The sequence below is a fragment of the Brassica rapa genome, chromosome A01, assembly GCF_000309985.2.
Source record: "Brassica rapa cultivar Chiifu-401-42 chromosome A01, CAAS_Brap_v3.01, whole genome shotgun sequence".
Classification (NCBI taxonomy): domain Eukaryota; kingdom Viridiplantae; phylum Streptophyta; class Magnoliopsida; order Brassicales; family Brassicaceae; genus Brassica; species Brassica rapa.
Genome location: NC_024795.2, coordinates 7,457,715 through 7,473,108, shown reverse-complemented (window position 1 = coordinate 7,473,108; position 15,394 = coordinate 7,457,715). Strand labels below are relative to the sequence as shown.

At 38.9% G+C, this 15,394-nt stretch overlaps 3 protein-coding genes and 1 pseudogene across 3 annotated transcripts; all 4 read left to right on the top strand.

The window, feature by feature from the left end:
- Positions 1–1,065, top strand: LOC103861138 (F-box protein At5g25290-like). The gene has a single exon (XM_009138847.3). The coding sequence runs from the start codon at positions 1–3 to the stop codon at positions 1,063–1,065; it is 1,065 nt and encodes a 354-aa protein (XP_009137095.2).
- Positions 1,066–2,996: 1,931 nt separating this feature from the next.
- LOC103864525 (uncharacterized protein At4g02000-like) lies at positions 2,997–4,370 on the top strand. Its single transcript, XM_009142279.1, has one exon. It carries the CDS (start codon positions 2,997–2,999, stop codon positions 4,368–4,370), a length of 1,374 nt encoding a protein of 457 aa, XP_009140527.1.
- A 4,186-nt stretch (positions 4,371–8,556) lies between these two features.
- LOC108871138 lies at positions 8,557–10,164 on the top strand (annotated as a pseudogene).
- A 3,490-nt stretch (positions 10,165–13,654) lies between these two features.
- Positions 13,655–14,551, top strand: LOC117132557 (glutathione S-transferase T3-like). The gene has a single exon (XM_033287197.1). The coding sequence runs from the start codon at positions 13,655–13,657 to the stop codon at positions 14,549–14,551; it is 897 nt and encodes a 298-aa protein (XP_033143088.1).
- Positions 14,552–15,394: the final 843 nt, after the last annotated feature.

Genomic DNA, 15,394 nt, shown 5'->3' with positions numbered 1-15,394 from the left:
ATGAATTCGCCGGATCAACATCGGAGTTTAAAGCTGACGATCCCCCAGTCAAGCAGATCTCCAGGGCTGATGCTTTTTCCGAGAGACGGTGGTTGTGTGCTGTACGACCCTATAGAAGGCAATATCCAGACTAACCTGGGAGACTTTCCAGGGTGTAGGTTCCTGGCAAACTCGGGCAACTGGCTCTTGGTGTTAGATTCTGGATCCAATTTATATATCATAGACGTGTTTAGTAAGGAAACGATCCCTCTTCCATCTCTAGAGTCGATTGAGTCAGCTGATTGTATTGTCAAGCGCGTGGGAGATAGAGAATTTATAAGGGATGAGTCTGGCGCTATTTACAAGGATCTGAGTGCTGATGTGGTGAGGGGACTTTTGTGGGTTTCGGAGAGTGGAAAAGAGTACGTCGTGTTGTGGCTCTTCGACCTCCCTGGCCACTCTTACATGAGCTTCTGCAAGAATGGGGATTCTCATTACACTGACATTCCTCTCGTTTTCGATGACTATGCCTTTCACAAGTATGATGGCTTGTCGGATATGGTGCTATGTGGTACCCGCCTCTACGTCTCAACAAGTCGTCGTTTTGTTCGAGTCTTTGATCTGTCTGGACCGCAAGGTTTCTTCAAGGACATTACCGGTCAAATACCATTCCCAATGCTTTCTCATCATGATTACGCCTACGATTCTAGCATTGCGGTTACAACATCATCAGGAGAGGTTTTGTTGGTTGAGAGTGATCCATCCAGTAGGACCTGGTTCCGCCTCTACAAGAAGGATCCTGATGTAGAAGACCCAGATCACGCCTGCCACACGGTTACTGAGGTACATTCTCTTGGTGGTGAGGCTCTGCTTCTTGACTTGGGTTTTGCTGTGCCTGCTAACAAGGCCCTTGGTATCGAACCAGACTCCATCTATTTCACCCGTCACTTTCGTCCCTGCCATTGCTCACCTCGCGACCTTGACATCTGTGTGTACAATCTTGCAACGAAGACCCTCCATCGCTATCACAATCTTAACAAGATGGATCTCATGGATGCTCGATGGTTTCTCCCTTCTGGGAATTAATTTGCTCTTCTCCTTTTATTTATTATGCTTTTGAATAAAGGTTTAGGATGTTGACTTAACGAAACATATTATCTTGCTTGACATTTTGTTTACTTTAAGACTTTGTGAGTGGTGGATATCTCTCATTTTATTATTTATCCTCACCTTTGCGAATTAAATTTCCATCAACTTCAGAGAGAATGAGGAAACAACAACTAGTGCGCTTTTGGTTTTCAAAGTTTCTCTTTCATGGACGTTGTCCCCCTCAAAGTTTGCAAACCATGCAAAAAAAAAAAAATAAAGCCATCTCTTGTACTTTTATCCGCTTGATTTTCTCAATTTGATTTTGGATCTCTTTCATTTCATGGACTTGTCCGCCTTAGTTTTGCAAACCATCCTCCTCTGCAAGCCGATTTCATGAGTTTTATGTGGTTGGGTAAGAAATATGATTTTTGAATGGTTGTTAGGCTTTGGAAAGAGCTTCAGAGCATATGTGATCTCTTGTACTTTATCCAGTTTGAGTAAGATTTTGTTGTTTGTATAATTTGCTAAAAGATAATAAATTTAAAGAGGTTTCGTCTCAATACGTTTTTTCCTTATAAATTTAAAGAGATGTTGACAGGAAATGTATTTTTGTGGTTTTGACGGGAAAACACGTTTTTGCGGTTTTGGCAGTAAAATGCGTTTTTACAGTTTTGGCAAGAAACCATATTTTTGTGGTTTTGGCTGAAAAACATGTTTTGCGGTTTGGGGGGGGGGGGGGGGGAGAACACATTTTTGCGGTTTTGGCAGTAAAATACGTTTTTACGGTTTTGGCAAGAAACCGGATAAACCCTAAATTCTTAGATAAATCCTAAACCTTCGGATAAAATCCTAAACCCAAAAGATTTTATTCAATGGTTTAAAATTTGCCCAAAGATTAAGATTTACCCAAGGGTTTCAGATTTACCCAAGGGTTTAGGGTTTACTTTAAATTTTAGGGTTTAGCTTTTAGGGTTTATCTAAGGATTTATGATTTGCACAAGGGTTTAGGGTTTATCTAAGAATTTAGGGGTTAGTGTTTAGGGTTTAGGTTTAGTGTTTATGATTTAGGGTTTACGATTTAGTGTGGACGTTAACAATTTTTAGAATTTTGTTTTTTTTACAGCTACTAATATTTTTTATTTATTTTTTATCTATTTATTTTAAGATGTAAATTCGAAATATTTTGTTTCTTTTTATGAAAAAGACTACATGTAGAATGCTAATTTTTGATTGGTTGGTGAATCTAAATGTTCACCATAGGGGTGAACCCAAGTCTTTCTCTTTTAGTTTAATTATTCATAAATTCTATATCAAATCAACTGTTATTCAATCGTACGGATTTACTAATAAATTTGATTTTATAATCGATTTGAATAGATTTGTTTGGATTTTTTTGTTAAAGATACAAAGACTCAAATCCGAGAGTAAACCTCAGAATTTGTAAATACTAATCCGAAATTTTTAAAAAATCTGTATATTTTACTTGGATTTATAAATCAATCAAAATATATAAAACAATAACATGAACACTCATCTATCAAATAAACATTATTTCTGTGAAAATGAAAATCGAAATTTTGAATTTTTGATGAATAAGAAGCTTGGGCAGTTTGAAGCGATGGCGATCGTGAAGCGGTTATTGGCGATTGATAAGGCGATCGTGAAGCGGTTATTCTTCTGGTTTTTCTTTGAAGAATCCAGATCTTTTGGTTCCCAATTTGATTTGATAGTGGGTTGGTTTACGCAAGTTAACACCCATGATTCTTCCATCTCCGTAGTGGAGTACAAACTTCACCACGATGAAGCAGTTTTTGATAGTTATTGTTATGGATGGGGGGTTTATATATCTTCACAATTTTTCCTCCCCGATTCAGAAAATCACTTCACAAATCCTGTACACATATCGTTTTGATTGTAGTCTTGCGATCATGGCGGATAATTTGCGAAGGGCGATTCAGGATCTGAATTTGGGTATTGATGATGATCCGGTGCCTCTCTCTGCGGCGGTTTGTAATGAAGCGCGCCGGGTGAATCAATTTTCTTTGATTGGGAGACCATCTATGCAAACGAAGCAAAACGTGAGGGCGCTCCTGACCTCCCTGCCTAAAATGTGGGGTCTTCCTGGTCTCATCTCTGGACGTATCGTTGATAGGAGGAAGTTCCAGTTTGTCTTTCCAACCGAAGAAATGCTTCTGTCGGTGATTAACAGAGGTCCATGGGCGTTCAATGAAAGAATGCTGATCATTAGTCGATGGGTTCCGGGTATGGATGACGCTGATCTCAACTATATACCTCTGTGGGTGCAAATTAGGGGTATTCCTTTGGAGTATCTTACCGAACAGGTGATCCACAACATTGGTGATAGAATGGGGGAAGTCATGACGGTGGATTTCAACCCAAGTGTTAACGCTGCGGTGGAATTTGTTCGTATTCGACTCAACTGGAACGTAGGCAACCCTCTCAAGTTTCAGAGAAACTTCCAATTCTCCCCTGGAGTTAATACTCTGCTGAAGTTCCGTTACGAACGACTCAGGGGTTTTTGTGATCAGTGTGGGATGATTACCCATGACTCCGGTGAATGTCCTCCTGCAGCAGTGGTGGATCAGATGGATGCTAACAATGAGGAAGAAGATCCTCCAAATGACCAGGCCGGAGGTGAGGAAAATGAGGAGGACGCAGCGGTGGCACCAGATGGTCCTGCTCACGACATTCCCATGGATCAGGTGAATGATGGTGAAACGGGTCCTGGTTCTCATGTTGCATTGCTGCAGCAATTTAGCTCTACTGCTCCTATGGTTATAACTAGCCAAGGATATGAGCAAAACACTGGTGAGGTTCGGATGAAGCGAAGGAATGATTTCGTGGCTGCTCTGCTAGAAGAAGGAAGCTCTAGTCGCCAGAGAGGTAGTGGTACTGAGATGTGTTTGAGACAAGAGAATGAATCAGATGAGGAGAGTGATCACATAATCCTGGCGATGGAAGCTCGTAGATCCTCTGAGTTTGGTTTCAGCCAGTATGGATCGTTCCTTCAGGAGGACTTCGATCATGAGATGGATCATATCCATGCCGCGATGCAGCATGCGGATGATCAGGGTGTTTCAAAGGAGATATCTTCTCTGGGTAAACGTCCAAGGATGGAGTCTGAGATGGTTGATAAGTTTCCTGTTGGAAGGATGAAGATGTCTCATGAGTTCAATGCTCTGCGAAAGCTTCAGGAAGATTATGGTCAGGATCAAGCTCATGACAACAATCCACAGATCGACAGAGGCGCGGTGGGCCCGGTTCCACCAGATGAACCATGAGAGTCGAGGTGTGGAACTGTCGAGGGCTGGGACAACGCTTGACAGTTCGACGTCTAAAGGAGATGCAACGTTTGTATCATCCAGACTTGTTGTTCCTGATTGAAACCAAGCAAGCTAACGATGTTGTTAGAGATATTGGGGTGGATCTTGGTTTTGATCATATGATATTAGTTCCACCGATTGGTTATAGTGGTGGTTTAGCTGTATTTTGGAAGTCATATGTTTCTGTTTCTTGCATTTCCAGTGATGAAAGACTTGTAGACCTTCATGTTGAATATCAATGTTTTCAGTTTTATTTGTCTTGTGTATATGGGCACCCTCAACCGAAATATAGACATCTTCTGTGGGAAAGACTTCAAAGAATAGCCACTACCCGTGTGGGGCCTTGGATGTTGTGTGGTGATTGTAATGAGATAACAAAATCAGAGGAGAAGATAGGGGGAAGGACAAGATCAATGTCGAGTTTTCAGAATTTTAATACGATGCTACAGATTTGTGACATGAAGGATCTCAAACATACTGGTAATCAGTTCAGTTGGGTTGGTCGTCGAAGAAATGATATCATTGAATGCTGCTTGGATAGAGTGATGGTAAACCCCTCATGGATGAATAAATTTCCAAATTCTAGTACTGAATATTTGGAGATTGCAGAATCGGATCATAGACCCATGATTGTGTCAATTGATTACAAATATCAACGAAGGAAAGGACTCTTTTGCTATGATAAAAGACTATTCGAAGATCAGAGTTTTGTGGAGACAGTTTCTGGAGCTTGGGATCAGACAGAATTCATCAGAGGTTGGAATCAGAAACTGGGCCATTGTCGGAATCAGATTGTTAACTGGAAGAGAAGACACCAAACGAATTCTGCAGTTCGTATAAGTGTGATTAGAGGGCAAATAGATCAAGCTCTCCGAGATAGCTCAGTTCAACTTGAAGTAATCCAAGAGCTACGAGTGAACTTAAATAAAGCATACAGAGATGAAGAAGAGTTTTGGAAGCTGAAAAGCAGGAACCGGTGGCTGAATTTAGGGGATCGTAACACTCCATTTTACCATGGGGTTTCTAAAGTGAAGAAAAGCAAAAATAAAATCTCGAAAATGAGAGATAAGAATGGAGTCTTCCATATACAAGAGGAAACTATAGCAAAGGTTGCTGAAGATTATTTTGAAAGCATGTTTTCTTCTACACCAACAATACCATTAGACGAATGCTTACCTAATATTCAACCTAAGATCACGATGGAGATGAACGCTCAACTCATTGCCCCAGTCACAGATAGAGAAATAAAAGACGCTTTGGATCTCATTGGAGCAGACAGAGCACCTGGCCCAGATGGCTTCACGGCTGCTTTTTATAAACAATTTTGGGATACAATCGGTCCAGATGTTTGTAACATGGTTCGAAGATTCTTTGAGAGTGGTATCATGGATAATGGGATTAACCACACAAATATAGTATTACTTCCAAAGTTTCCAGAGGCTGCAGATATGGGAGAGTACCGTCCGATAAGTCTCTGTACTGTGGCGTATAAATTGATATCAAAGGTTTTGGGTATTCGAATTCAGAGGTGTTTGGATGTGATAATTTCTGAATCACAAGCTGCTTTTGTTCCGGGTCGCCAGATTTCTGATAATATTTTAGTGGCACATGAACTGATAAGCGCTCTGAAGTCTAAGAAAGATTGTTCTGAACAATATATGGCCATCAAGACAGACATTAGCAAAGCGTACGATCGGGTAGAGTGGAGTTTTTTAGAAAGCATCATGACCAAGCTTGGATTTCATCCTATCTCCATATCTTGGATTATGTCTTGTATTACTACGGTGTCTTATTCGGTTCTGATTAATGGTTGCCCATATGGAATGATAAAACCTTCAAGGGGGATAAGACAAGGAGATACTCTATCACCATATCTTTTCCTCCTTTGTGCTGAAGCCTTAAGCCAAATGATTGATCAAGCTCAGATAACTAATCGATTTCAGGGGATGAAACTTTCTAGACATTGCCCCAAAGGTCTCTCACTTATTATTCGCTGATGACTCTCTCTTCTTTTGCCGTGCTAATGAGGATAATGCTTTATGTATGGCAGACATATTAGATATGTATGAGAAGACTTCGGGACAGAAAGTTAATTTAGAGAAATCTTCAGTCATCTTTGGAAAGCGGGTTGATCAACAAGTGAAGAATAGGATTCATAATATATTGAAGATTTATCGAACAGGAGGTGGAGGTAAATATCTTGGTCTCCCAGAGCAGTTTGGTCAGAGTAAAGTTCAAGATTTCAAAGGAATTGTGGAACAAATCAGAAAGGCTACTTCTCAGTGGTATAATCAGAATTTATCGCAGGCAGGTAAAGAGGTCTTAATAAAATCGGTTCTTCAAGCAAAACCGGTATATCCTATGAGCTGTTTTCTAGTCCCAGAGACAATATGTGATGAGATAAACTCCATTCTCTCTGAGTTTTGGTGGGGAACAGGAGATGAGAGAAGGAAGATTTCTTGGATATCTTGGAAACGATTGTGCTTGCCAAAAAAAGAAGGGGGGATGGGCTTTCGCGACCTCTATAGTTTCAACAAAGCTCTATTGGCGAAACAAGCATGGCGAATATGGCAAAATCCAAACTCTCTCCTTAGTAGGATTTACAAAGGAAGGTATCATCATTCGTTGACATTCTTACAGTCATCGAATTCAAAGCAAGCCTCTTATGGCTGGAAGTCTATTCAAGTAGGAAAGGAACTACTTCAAAAAGGTTTGAGAACAATGATTGGAGATGGAAAGAACACTAATGTTTGGTTAGATCATTGGTTACCGGAAAATCCTCCAAGACGTGTTGTACAAGTTTCTTATAATCAAAATATGAAGGTGGAGGATTTTATTGATAAGGAAACTTTTTCTTGGGATCTTCAGAAACTAGAAGAATTTTTACAGCCGCAGGATATAGTTCAGGTTTTGAAGATCAAGTTGTCTAGATACCCTACAGAAGATAAGCTCGTATGGCCTTTTACCAAGGATATGGAATATACTGTCAAATCTGGGTACTGGGCTGCTACTCACCATTATCATGAGGGGGAGGAAATATTGAGACCCGATGGATCACTGGAAGTAAAGAAAAAGATATGGGATTTGAATATTCTCCCAAAAGTTAAGCAATTTCTATGGAGGGTGGTATCAGGAGCTCTTCCTACTGCTACTAGATTATGTACGCGGGGAATTAATATGGATCCAACATGCCAAAGATGTTGCCTTGATGATGAATCCATTAATCATGTGTTGTTCCTATGCCCTCACGCATATGCAATCTGGCGTTGTTCAGGTATGCTTGTTACTCAAAATTTTTCTAATAATCTGGAAGATAATATTAGAAATCTTTTTGGGGTGATGGAGTCAATGGGCGATCATGAAATAAACAAGTTACTTGTATTCTGGATGTTGTGGTTGATTTGGAAGTCAAGAAATGAGTTTATCTTCTCCAAGAGAAATGTACATCCTATAGAGGATGTCCGCCGTGCGATGGATGCTAATATTGAATGGCATCGTAATGTTATTCAACCTGGACAACAACACCGAGTTATAGAAGTTAAATCCTCAAAATGGGAGCCGCCCCCCAGTGGCTGGATTAAATGTAACTTTGATTATAGCTCTGGGAACAATGATAAAGCTGGTTTAGGATGGATATTGAGAGATGATAAAGGGTGTCATCTGGGATCTGGATACGCGCAATTGGAAAGGCAACAGTCTTCGCTTGTGGGTGAAGCATCGAGTTTTTTATATGCTCTCCAGCAAGTTTGGATTCGGGGATTGCAAAGAGTTTGGTTCGAAGGTGATAATAAGGAATTATGCAATATTATAAATCAAGTGAAGGATCATATAGAAATTGGCAACTTGATCTGTGATATTCGATATTGGATGATGATGCTCCCGGAAAGTTCACTGGAATTTGTTAATCGAGAAAAGAATCAAGCGGCTGATGCTTTGGCAAGAAAAGCAACTCAACAAGTTATTTCTTCTGTTAGTTTTCATATTCCTCCTGTTTGGTTGATTAAATATTTGTATTATCCTTTCACAATCTAATTAAATAAAGCTATGTTGTTAAAAAAAAAAATGTTGTATTTGTTCATATAGGAAAAGAGAAAAAAAAATGGGACTAATAACAAACTATCACTTTTTCAGTGTGTGCCACAAACCCTAAGCGGTACCCTATATTACACACAATAACTGCAACGCGAGAATCTGCCTCCTGATAATGACTTCTTCCCTCAAACGACGCAACGAATCTCCAGGGCTGATGCTTTTTCCGAAAGACGGTGGTTGTGTGCTGTACAACCCGAAAGAAGGCACGTTCCAAAGGAAACTTGGAGACTTTTCAGGGTGTCGATTCCTGGCAAACTCGGGCAACTGGCTCTTGTTGTTAGATTCAGGATCCAGTTTGTACATCGTAGATGCGTTTAGCGAGAAAAAAGATCCGTCTTCCGTCTCTAGAGTCGATTGATTCAGCTGATTGTATTGTCAAGAGTGTGGGAGATAGAAAATTTGTAAGGCAAGATTCTGACAGTATTTTCAGCGATCTGAGTGCTGATGTGGTGAGGGGCCTTTTGTGGGTTTCCGAGAGTGGAAAAGAGTACGTTGTGGTGTGGTTGTTCGACCTCCCTGGACACTCGTACATGAGCTTCTGCAAGAATGGGGATACTCATTACACTGACATTCCACTGTTTCACCACCAAGACTTGCACTGGTTAGATGGCTTGTCGGAGATGGTGCTATGGGGTACCCGTCTTTATCTCTCAACAAGTCGTCGTTATGTTCGAGTCCTAGATCTGTCTGGACCGCAAGGTTTCTTCAAGGACATTACCGACGGTACACCATTCCCAATGCTTTCTGCAGATATGTCATACGATTCTAGCATTGCGGTTACAACATCAGGGCAGGTTCTGTTGGTTGAGAGTGATCCATGCAATAGGACCTGCTTCCGCCTCTACAAGAAGAATCCTGATATTGAAAACCCTGATCTCTTTGGCCACACGGTTACTGAGGTAGATTCTCTTGATGGTGAGGCACTGCTTCTTGACTTGGGTTACACTGTGCCTGCTAACAAGGCCCTTGATATCAAACCAGACTCCATCTATTTCACCCGTCACTATCGTCCCTGCCAATGCGCATCTCCCGACCTTGACATCTGTGTGTTCAATCTTGCAACGAAGACTCTCCATCGCTTTCCCGATCTTGACAAGATGAATCTTATGGATGCTCGATGGTTTCTCCCTTCTGGGAATTATGCTTTTTAATATATTATTTAAAATCATTAGGTAATTCCGTAGGTTTTATTTAAGGATATAATATATAATAAATAGCCACTTTGATTTAGTTAATATCATATGATATCATATAGTTGGTATTAAATGTTTCTAGTGAAATATAAAAATTGAATTGGACCAACATTTTTTTCAATTTCAATGTGAGGCTGACACGTAAGATTAATTAACTACCGAATTGATTGACACATAAGCAAGAAGTCTTTTTTAATTATTATAAAATTCAGGTTACATCTTTTCGAATATTGCTCAATTAATATATATGGGATTATAATTGATTAACTTTTTATTTCTAATTATTGATAGGTTTAAATTACCGTTATCTTAATTAAACTAGGATAAGACATGCGCCTTGCGCAAGATAAATTTATATGAAAACTATTTAAGAAATATCGTATTAAACAAAATTTATATTATTGATCGAATTAATATATTTGGCCCTTAAACAATTTTTAAAAACTTTTTTGTTAATTAAATAATTTTGTTTACTAATGAACTGATCATTTTTAAAAATATTTTAGGTCCAAAAATTATTTATCGCATAAAAACGTAACGTTTAGGCCGAAGAATCTCATGTCTACTATTTGGTTACAATGAAACTATGCTAGCTCGATTTTATATCATGATTTAGCAATTTAAAAGTTAATTATGGTTATGAGAATTTTACGTTCACGTGTCAATCGACTCAATCCTATCTATCTTCGATATTTTTCTTATTTTGTGTCATTTTGGTTATTGTTCGATATAAATATTGATTTTTGAGTTTATTCTCATTTCTTTCTTTTATTTTGGAATGGGATTTAGAAAATGTTTAAAATTCAAAACTATTAAATAGATACATACTTAGGTTAAGATCTGCGCATTGTGCATAAACACTTATTTTATATTTTTCTGCATATTATAAAATAATAAAATAATAATTATATATTAAATAACTAAGAAATCAGTTACTATTATATAATAAATTGGCTTACACATATAATCAAATGACCGCTCTTGTTTATTCGCAATCATTTTAGATTAAATAAATCAAACCAATCAATCTTATCTATCGTATATGATATATATACGGAAAAACGCGTTTTTTGCGATTTTGACAGGAAATATATTTTGGCGGGAAAACGCGTTTTTGTGGTTTTGGCAGTAAAATACGCTTTTGCAGTTTTGGCAAGAAATCACAATTTTGTGGTGTTGGCTGGAAAACACGTTTTGCGGTTTTGGGGGAGGGGGCGTTTTTGCGGTTTTGGGGGGGGGAGGGGGGCGTTTTTGCGGTTTTGGCAGTAAAATACGTTTTTGCAGTTTTGGCAAGAAACTGCGTATTGCAGTTTTTGCGGAAAAACGCATTTTGCGGTTTTGGCAGAAAACCTCGTTTTAGCGGAAAAAGTATTTTTGCGGTTTTGGCGGGAAAATGCAATTTTACGTTTTTGGCGGAAAACGCGTTTTTTGTTGTTTTGGCGGGAAAATGTGTTTTTCCAGTTTTGGAAGGAAACTTCATTTTTACGGTTTTAGCGGAAAACGTGTTTTGCGGTTTTGACGGGAAAATGCGACTTTACGGTTTTTGTGGGAAACGCGTTTTTTGCGGTTTTGGCAGGAAACTTCGTTTTTACGGTTTTAGCGGAAAACATGTTTTTGCGGTTTTGTGGGAAATTACATTTTGCAATTTTGTGTTTTTGGCAAGAAACCGCGTTTTTACGGTTTCTGTGGGAAAACGAGTTTTTACATTTTTGGCGGAAAAATACGCTTTTGCGGTTTTGGCGGGAAACATGTTTTTGCTAGTTTGCAGTTTTTGCGGGAAAACGTGCTTTGAAGTGAAAGTGCATTTTTCTGGTTTTGACGGAAAAATCTGATTTGGCGGAAAAGTATATTTTTATGAAAAAGTGCGATTTTGGTGAAAAATTGTGTTGTTGTTTTGGCGAAAAAAGTGTTTTGCAGTTTTAGTGGAAAAAAGTTTTTTTTTATGGTTTTGTCGTATTTAATGAGTGATAAAAAGATATTAGGTTTGAGTTTGTAATTTGTTAATTACATACAGAACGTATAATAGACATTATACGATTTTGACAAACTCATCTCCATCCATCTAGATGATCCAATTTGGATGTGATTTTCAAAATTAAACCTAAATTTTTAAAACTCATTCAGATGAGCCATCCAGATGACTTATATTTTTAATGTCTAAACGAACAAAACTCTCATTTCACTCAGATAGCTTATCTGGATGGAGAAACGAACCACTCATGTTTGGATTACAAAATCTAGATAAATATAAAAAAATTTAACAAATTTTTAATATTTTTTTTTATCTTAGGTAAGAAAATCAAGAGCAAATTTTCGTATGGGTACAGAAGTAACTTACTATATCTTTATATTATATGGAAACTTCACTTTTTAGTGTTATAGGTACTTAGGGCATCAGCATCGCAGCATCTTATCACGTATCTTAACAAATAAGAGGAAAAAAATAAATACAAATTAAGGTAATAATCGTGGGACGTTAACAAAATTAGAACTTTCTCAACGCGTCCTTCGGTTGCACGTGTCAAGAGATGATAGGAAGACCGAAGGGGTAGAGGTCGAGGAGGTATCGAGCATTCTCGACTTCATTCTTCTCGTCTCCTCTCTCTCTCTTTCTTCAATCTCGACGGGGGATTCAGTCTCGCAATCTGGCAAGAAAAATCCGACACCGAGCTCTCGTTAAATCGTCATCCTCTCCGCCGAATCTAATCTACCGCTGGTACGGGTTCTTCTGTGATCTCCCTGTTGCGATTTTCCCAGATTTAATCACCATTTTTTTTTTTTTGGTTTGTGGGTTTGATTTGATCTTGCATGCTTGGGTATTGTAGTGGGAAATCGAAATCTGTGACGATTCTCAACGTCTCCCACTTCTCTCTCACATCGAAACCTTCTCCTCCGAAACCAGGTGTGTCTTCGTTCTCTCTACTCCGTTTGCTTGTTGTATGCTTAATAGGAAGTGGAATTGACTGATTCATTGTCTTATTAGTGAGTTAATTTACTGATTTGTGAATTCGTTGGAGTAAAAGTTTTCTTCGGATTCGTATGGTAGTTAATTAAACTTGAGTTGTTTTTGTGTTAATCGATTCCTTTAGTAGAGTTGTTAAGAATGGGTTGGTTAATCATTCTGTGTTAATCAACTTGAGTTGTCCTCTACTTTCCTTGACTTGTTATGTAAATTAAACATGTTTTCTTTTGTTGAATCGATGAGTTGTTTATGTGTTCTTTAAGACAAAGAATGGTTTCTTTATAAATTAAACATGTTTTCTCATTTGCTTTACAATGAGAAAATGAGTTCTGTGAATATAAAGAAAGGATCTTTTTGCCTTAGATCGTCTGGTAGGTAAACGTTTTAATGAGGTTAAAGGTTTTAAAAAATAGTAAAAGCATGGTCTGTGTTGATGTGTGATCCAAAATTGAAGTGAATTGTGGTGAAGGACTGCTTACATAGCTGTACTTGTGTGAAGTGATTTGGGTATAGCTTTGTAGTTGTGTGAAGAGTTATTACTTGAATGCTGTAAGAGGAACTTGAATGCTTTGTAGTTGAGTGAACTGTTAGGAGGAATTTAATGAGGATTTCTATTTATGTGAGATGGTTAAAGATTTTGTTACTATGGTTCGCGCTTTAAAAATGGTTTGGTGTTTTAGTTTGTTTGGTCGTAGTCTAGACTAGTATAATCTGTTTGTTTGTGGCTATATGATTGGATCTTGTTTGTTTCTAACCGCAATGTGTGTAGTAAATAATGTGGCAATATAATTTAGTTACTTGATTGCTTTTTTTGGTTGCTATGGGTGTAGTAACTGATGATTAGACCCTGGTTGTTTATGGTTAGGTAATTACTGACCATCCTTAACTTTCTCATCTATTTAACAACCACCTTCTTTCACTCTTGTTTTCTAAATCAAACTAGTCTCCGGTTTCTATCGGGTCTCTCTTATTTAATCTCTTTTATTGTAATCGTTATGGATTCAAGGAATCCATTGAATCCATATGGTCAGTCCCCTAGTTTAGTCGGCCTCCTTAACAGTCAGAATTTTTCTTATGAAAGTTACCAACCGGGTGTCCACATTGGAGAATCACAACAGTCATCAGAGATCCCTCCTTTTAGTTCACAAGAAACCGAGACACCAGTGGGCTCTAAGGAGAGAAAGAAGTGGACACCAGCCGATGACGAGGTTATAATCAGCGCTTGGATAAACACGTCTAAAGACCCGGTTGTAGGAAATTCACAGAAGCTAGGCACTTTCTGGTCCCGAGTTGGTGAATATTATGCTGCATCTCCACATGCTGTACAGAGTGGTGACCGAAGAGAGCATCTCAATATAAAGCAGAGGTGGCACAAGATTAACGATTTCACTAACAAGTTCTGTGCTGCATATGCAGCAGCAGAGAGACAGATCACCTCTGGTCAAAGTGAGAACGATGTTCTCAAGGTGGCACACGACATCTACTTCGCTGATCACAAGAAGAAATTTACTCTAGAGCATGCGTGGTGTCTTCTGAGGTTTGAACAAAAGTGGCTAAGCCTCAACACTCCTAAACCTAGTGGCACTTCTAAACGAAAAGGTTGTGAGACTCCTTGTCAGAGTACAAACACGACTGCTGCTGATGATGAGGTCCGGCCTGAAGGTATAAAGGCCGCTAAGGCTAATAGGAACACGGGTAAAGGAAAGTCAGTGGCTGAGTATGCAACAATTATGGATATGAAGAGGGAAGATTGGGAGATGAAGAAGGATGATTTGGATAGGAAGGAGAGACTATCAAAGCTCGCTATTCTAGACACTCTCTTAGCCAGAACAGAACCACTGAGTGTGGCTGAAGAAGTTGTCAAGAATAAGCTACTAAACCTGTTGTTCTGAGAAATAGTTCTTCCCTTGTTTTTAAAAAAGCTTGGTGTTTGCTTTTCTGTTTTTTTTTTTAATATATGTCTCTGTTTTATTAATGTATGTGTTGAAGATCAATGTATGTCTGTTTGTTCTCTGGTTGCAATCTTGGTATAAATCCTTTGTGTTTGTTCTCTGGTTTGTATTTCTACTGTCATCGTTCATTAACCTTGGCCATCTAATTGTTTTTGCAGGTTTAGTATCTATGGGAAGGTACAGCTACAGCCAACCTTCAAGCTCGGATCCGTATGGTGACAGGGCTGACAGTGGGTACAGCGAGACGGAGGAGTTAATCCGTCGTGACCAAGCTGAAATAAGCTTGAATTATGGTGAAGTGGCTACGTATCCTCCGCAACCCGAGGTGGAGTTCGGTTTCCCACACACTTGTTACTGTGGTGGCCAACCACGTTTAGCAACATCAAGAACAAGCACCGATCCAGGGAGACTGTACTACACATGCGACCACGTTGATGACGGCGACTGCCATGTATGGAAGTGGTGGGACGTCGCCGTGATGGAGGAGATGAAGGCGAGGGAAAACCAGCTATTTCTATTAGAGGAAAAGGTAGATAATCTTAACTTAATGTCTGACCTTGAGACAGAGGAGAAGCTAGTTAGACTAGAGAAGTTAGTTGAGGAGAAATTAGCTAAGAAGAAATCTACTGTTATCGGTGGGGTTGAAGTAGTTATTGGTGTAATGCTCATAGTTTTAGTTGTAATAGGTCTGTTGATCGCCTTTAAGTGATGCAAGACGATGGTTTGCGAGACTTGGCTATGTTATGTAATGTCGTATTATCATCTTCAACTTTCCTCTACGTG